The 5,936-nt window shown below is 41.6% G+C and overlaps 1 protein-coding gene across 1 annotated transcript in view; it reads left to right on the forward strand.

Annotated features, from left to right (window-relative positions):
* Nucleotides 1-5,936, forward strand: part of cntf (ciliary neurotrophic factor) — an 8,854-nt gene continuing 2,918 nt past the window's right edge. Inside the window, exons 1-3 of the mRNA XM_035175855.2 lie at nt 1-263; nt 2,876-3,190; nt 3,282-5,936. The exon at nt 3,282-5,936 is cut by the window's right edge and continues 2,918 nt beyond it. Of these exons, the coding sequence (XP_035031746.1) occupies nt 144-263; nt 2,876-3,190; nt 3,282-3,455 (609 nt within the window). The 5' untranslated portion in view covers nt 1-143 and the 3' untranslated portion in view covers nt 3,456-5,936. The remainder of the gene's footprint in view (nt 264-2,875; nt 3,191-3,281) is intronic.

The following is a 5,936-nucleotide window of genomic DNA, read 5'->3' on the forward strand; positions in this document are numbered from 1 at the left end:
GGGCTGAAGTGAAGCGTGATGACCGGGAACAGACCGGTGCTGTCGGGATGAGGAGCGCGTTCACTGGTGGATATTAGAGGAATCAGCCTGTTGCTCAGCTGCTGCAAGTGCGCGTGTGTCGTCTTTCTCCAGCGGGAGGTCTGATGGCAGAGAGGCGGACCAGAGGCATGACCGGCTCGGATCACAGCAGGAGCACGGCGGCCCGGGCCACTGCTATAGCCGAGACACTGCACCATGAGTGCTGCATACTACTGGAGCTTTATGTGAGTGGAGGAACTATACTGACTGACTCCCAGTGTGTGCGCGTGTGTGTGCGTGTGAGAGAGAGAGGGGGACAGAGAAATAGGCCAAGGTTAAATGGAAAATTAATAGATTTTTTCTATGGATGTGTGTGAATGTGTATGTGTTACATGTCTCTAACTTTGTATGTGCATGTGACTGTGTGTGTTTGAAACAAGTACATGGACAGAGTATGTGTGTGTGTGAGAGAGAGAGAGAGAAGGGAGAGAGACAGCAAGAAAGAAGAAAGGGATACGTGCAAAAGAAAGATAAGAGGGAGGAAGTGTGTGTGTGTGTGTGTGTGTGTGTGTGTGTGTGTGTGTGTGTGTGCGTGTGTGTGTGTGTGTGTGTGTGTGTGTGTGTGTGTGCGAGTGTTTGTGTGTGAGAAAGAGAAGGAAATTATGTCAGGGGTACAGCAGCAGGTAGGAATGCAGAGTCCTGGGGGGTGGTGGGTGGCTCAGCTGGAATGAGAGAAGTGGGCGTTTTTCTGGCACAAGCTCATCACTGCCTGGGCACGAATCCTTCACTTCATCTCCACAAGTCTCTTTGCCTATAGGTGTGAACTGCCAGTGATTAAAACTTCCTGGTGTCCCGCCAGTTCACTGCCTCATCACTTCTTTCATGTGTCTCGCTAGGAGCAAGGGAGCGGCCTTGCGTATAACTACATACACATAACTTTTTGATTTTGACCTTTACTTAATAAAGCCTCCATGTCTGCTTCAACGGTTTTCGACTTGCACTGCTTTTTTGAAATTTGTCTCTGTGAACCCTGCAGCTACAGCACCAGCCACTTGCCACTGAACACAACATGAAGTGATTCGATTTGTCTTTGCAGAAACATATCTTCAGTCTTTAAATCGAAATATTATTGTTTTGCCCCAGGCAGAATATCTCCTGCATATTTGCTGGGTGGGAAATCCCTGAATAGTAACTTCAATTTGATGCCTCTTAAATCCTTTCCAGAGTTTGAGTCGTTTACGAGTTATTTGAATGTCACAATGATCCATGAGAATATCTTTTCTGGCTACACTACTGCTTCCTGGATGACTGCCCGAATGACATTTCGTCTGCAGTCAGAGCAGTAAACATCAGCTCCCCCACCCCGCGACTCACAGGTCAAATTAGTCCACTCTGTCACACTGGTACTAACTTTCACGCAGGGTTCAACATTAACACCTCAGTATAATGTCGCAAGGAGGCCTCTGGGATTCACAACTCGCTTAAGTACTAAAGCGAATGCCAGCTACAATCATGCCTGTGAGATGACCCGACATCATCGTCATCTGTTTTTTTTACAGTGTAAATTACAGAAGTTCTGCCTTTGTAAAAATACTTTTAAAACCAAGTAAACGTACAAACATATTTTATAATATATAATATGTAACAATTCATTAAAATATCTAAAAACCACTAGAGCTGTGTCATACATGTTGATGACTTGTGTACTTACATTCCCTAAGATGTTTCCAACAACGCTCAAACCCAGAGAAATCCACACTTTCATTTAATCTAGCAGGATATTTTATTTCGCTTTTTTAATTGCATCATATCCTCTTTACCTGGTGGCTTTGTCCGTCTCTGCTATAACTTCCAGGGCAAACGACATATGACAAAGTAAAAACACCCTGTTAGCCAGTTAGCCAGTCGACTTTACTTTTACTTACATTTGCTTCAGTCGCTCGTAATACATCATGATTATTCATTGGTGTTTGCTGCGTGACATGAATAAAACTTAAATACATGACCTCATCCATGAACATGATTTGCGCCTGAGTCTCGTCATGTAGATTTTCATCGGCAACGGTGGTGAAGACAACAGACTGTATGTAAAGATGGGCGATGCATCTCCACTTTCTCCCACTTTCCAGAAACAAGCGAAAACATCTCAGATATGAACGCCGCCATCTTGCCCGTTTGGAGCCAGAGTCTCTGTCGAAGCGATCAGTGGATGGAGTTGCAATATCGAGGTCCTGTTGATACACATGTTCGTCATCTCAGCTGTCAATCATGACGCATTTCGCATCAATTTACTAAATAAAACCAAACTTAAACTAAACTTATCTGCTAAACCTGCTGGCTCTAGTTTAAAACCAGGAGAAAAGTATCATTTTGTCATTTAGCTCTCTGCAAGAAAGTGAACCAGTGTATTTCCCAAAATGACAAATTATTTAGTTAATGCTATCATAATGATTTTGTGTTTCAAATGTTGACTGTGACTAGACAGGTGTGTCATATCACACCATATCTTCTCATACAATAGAGTGAGGTGCATGTGTTTTTTATTTTATTTTAACAAGCACGTTAATAAAACTCATCGGTATGTTTGATTCTGGGAAACAGCATTAATGAGTCTGAATGGGTTCCTATCAAACTATGAGCAAATCTCTGTTGCCAAATAGACAATGATTTTTAAAATTGAACCAAAGTGCTGTCAAAAGTGACGTCAGTGTGGTTAACCCATGACACAAAGCCTTTTCTCAACACACTTATCCACTTCACTATCCAAGTCCGCCTCCTCTTTCTTTTCATCATGACTGCTATCACACATCTGTTGGTAATTTGTGACCTTCTTGTTTTCTCTCTTTTCTCCCTCAAGAGAAAGAAGGAGAGGTTCACCGTGGAGGAGTCGGTGGCTGACCGTCGCCTGGTGTCTGTCCCTCCTCCCTCCTCGCAGCTGGACACCAGGGACACGCTCTGGCGCCTCCACTCTGCTCTGCTACAGTGCCGCAGCTTGCTGGACAGAGCCATCGCCAAAGAGGAACAGGAGCTGGGTGGCGGGAAGAAGGGCGACTACGAGACCCAGAGGAAAATGGTGAGGGAAAGACTCTCGCTTCTCCTAATCAACACAGGAGAGCTCCTCAAGGCTGTAGATGGCACGGCAGTCCTCACCCCCAATTTGGACGGCCTTGAGGTAGGTGCTGACATCATCAGAGGTGTGATTATACGTTTTCTGATGAATATTAAGGCAGAGATTGGTGACCTCTCCCCCTTCTCATTTGCAGTTAGAAGGTCCGAGCATCCTGTTTGAGCTGAAGCTTTGGATTTATCGGATCTACAAGGAGGTGGAGCACTGGACCAAGACAGCCATCACCACCTTGCAGGGCCTGCCCTCTGTGACAGACAAGGAGCGGGCGAGGGGCGCGCGGCTCAGGAGCATGAGGAGCGCTCGGAGATGAGAGGGAGACATGAGGAGTGTGTGTGTGGGCGAAGTGGAGGAATGAGAGAGAGAGAGAGAAAAAGAGGTTAGAAATGGAGAGGTAAGAGGGTGACGGAATGGAAAGATGAGTTGAGTTGGGGCCAAAGTGAGAACCTGGCTGATATGGAGAGAGAATGAATGGATGAGAGATCATCACCAGCTAAAAGAGACACATACAGATCTGGCACAGAGAGATGTGTTGAGAGGGTGGGTTTCTCTTCTGTTTACAGGATCTGAGGCTTCAGACTCTAACCATTCAGAGCTAATAGCATCTGATGGAAAAAGTGTATTTTAAATATGACAGATTCTAATACATTTATGTATTTATTGTTTCTATCTATTAGATGAAATCTAACGTGTAAATTCAGAGTTAAGATACTTTTTCTTTCTTTCTTTGACCACGAGTAAACTAAAGCTTTGTTTTCCCTGTGCTTGCGGTACTTCTGTACATCTGAAGTTATTATTTAAGATATACTGCCAGGTTTCACACATTCTGATGAAAATAAGAACATTTGAAGAACTGTAGGTTTGAATACTGTGGCTTTAAATGACCCCAAATAGATTATTACCAGGGGCTGTTCAGAGTATGAGGGAAAAATATGTAACAGCACCCTCTAGTGTTTACATATTGCTATTGCATACAATTTATTCCTTCCTTTCTTTCTTGATTTTCCAGGATAATTCCAATTATGTCAAATGATGCTGTGTTCTAATAGGTTTATGTTATATTGTTACACTTTTTGTTTAAAATATGTTTTATTGAGCCAAAGAAAGTTATGTAAACAGAGTATACTGTGGAGTCCTCGCTCATATTCATAAAACAAAAAGAACTTTAAAAATTATTATACTGAACATTCATAAATTATAAAGCCGGTGATATCTGTGTACACTATCAAGGTAAAATGGCTTCACTTGAAAAGGATACATACATAGAAATAATTTCACACAAAAAGGTAAATAAATGTGTATATGCTAAATAAACGATACATACTATATAAATAAGTAAACTAGAATGGAACTCAGTAGAGCATATAGCACTGCCAAGGTCCCATTAGATTCAATCAAGCTGCACCAAATTACACACAATCATAGATATCAGTCCCATGAATGTGCCTGATGTTGTTTATTAAGATCCATGAATTATTCTCCTGGACTTGGGTGAAAATATCAAAAAAGTATCTTGCAATGTTAAAGAAAATGATACATAAATCTGGATCTGTACCAAAATTGAATGGCTTCTTTCTTGGCCCATGTCCCATCCTTTCACCAAGTTTCATGGAAATCAGTTTTTGCGTAAAACTGCTGACAAACAAACAACCAAACTAACGAGCAGGGGCAAATAGGAAAAAGTAATGTGAGAAAATTCACAATCTATGTCTAAGACAAAGAACATAACTCAGATGAGGTCGTCTAAGAAATATATTTACTTATTTTATTCATCCTCATTATCTAAACCCCCCATATTCCCCTGTCCCCTACCCTTACTCAATTATGTGTCGGGTACAATGGGATAGTTAGGACCCTAAGCAATGAAACCATTTTATGGACAAATGAATGTGTTGTGGAAATACTTGCAATAAATCTGCAAACTCAAGTGATAAATAATGGCCTATTCTCATTTATTATATCCTACTGATTTTAATAATTTGAAGTCATAAAAACTGCATTTTCCCTCAGCAAGAGGGCGACAAAAATCATGTCCTCCATCACAATATGAACAAAAGTTTTGAGGCACATTTTCCAATTTGACTTGATCCAAATTCAGTCGGCAGCCAAAAAGGATTTGTGTCCATCACGTGGTCAGTCATCTGTCCACTGAGCAGCTGCAGCTTGCACTGAGTTACTCGACATATACTGTAAAATAGATGACGAGTTAACTCGTGGATCGACACATGCCACGCTGTTCTTTATTCGGCTGCGGTACTAATTAAATTAGCACCAGCCATAGACTCGCTTCGTCTTTAATAATGCATGAAGCTTCGGGGGCAAGTTAAAGGAAGAAGATACTGTGAATTGGATTGAATCCTATGTAGAATATTCTGGTCTAGATAACCAAAGATAATCCATGACCACGTTTAGTAAGTCCTATGCAGTATTTTCATTTCATGTATAAGGGGACCATGTAACATTTAAACGTTTCTTTAGGTCAAGGGCTGCAGGTTGCATTGAGTTAATGTTTGCATTGTTACATGCTGTAGGTTGATAAACTGGTAGTAGCTGCACTGGGAGTTTAAACAAAAGCCTGTGTGGTGCTTGAGCGATACAGGAAACTGGATGTTGTTACTGGAAGGAAACATGAATTCATTTGGTCATTTGATCTGAGTCACCATCATTAATTCCCAGATTCAATTTGACCCCTGAGAAAATAAGAGCTACTGCACATGTGAAAAACGTATTCCCTGAATGATGAATGAATATACATCGTATAGCACATAAACATCAGAAATATAAAAATAATGGG

Source organism: Hippoglossus stenolepis, chromosome 2, assembly GCF_022539355.2.
Source record: "Hippoglossus stenolepis isolate QCI-W04-F060 chromosome 2, HSTE1.2, whole genome shotgun sequence".
Lineage (NCBI taxonomy): Eukaryota > Metazoa > Chordata > Actinopteri > Pleuronectiformes > Pleuronectidae > Hippoglossus > Hippoglossus stenolepis.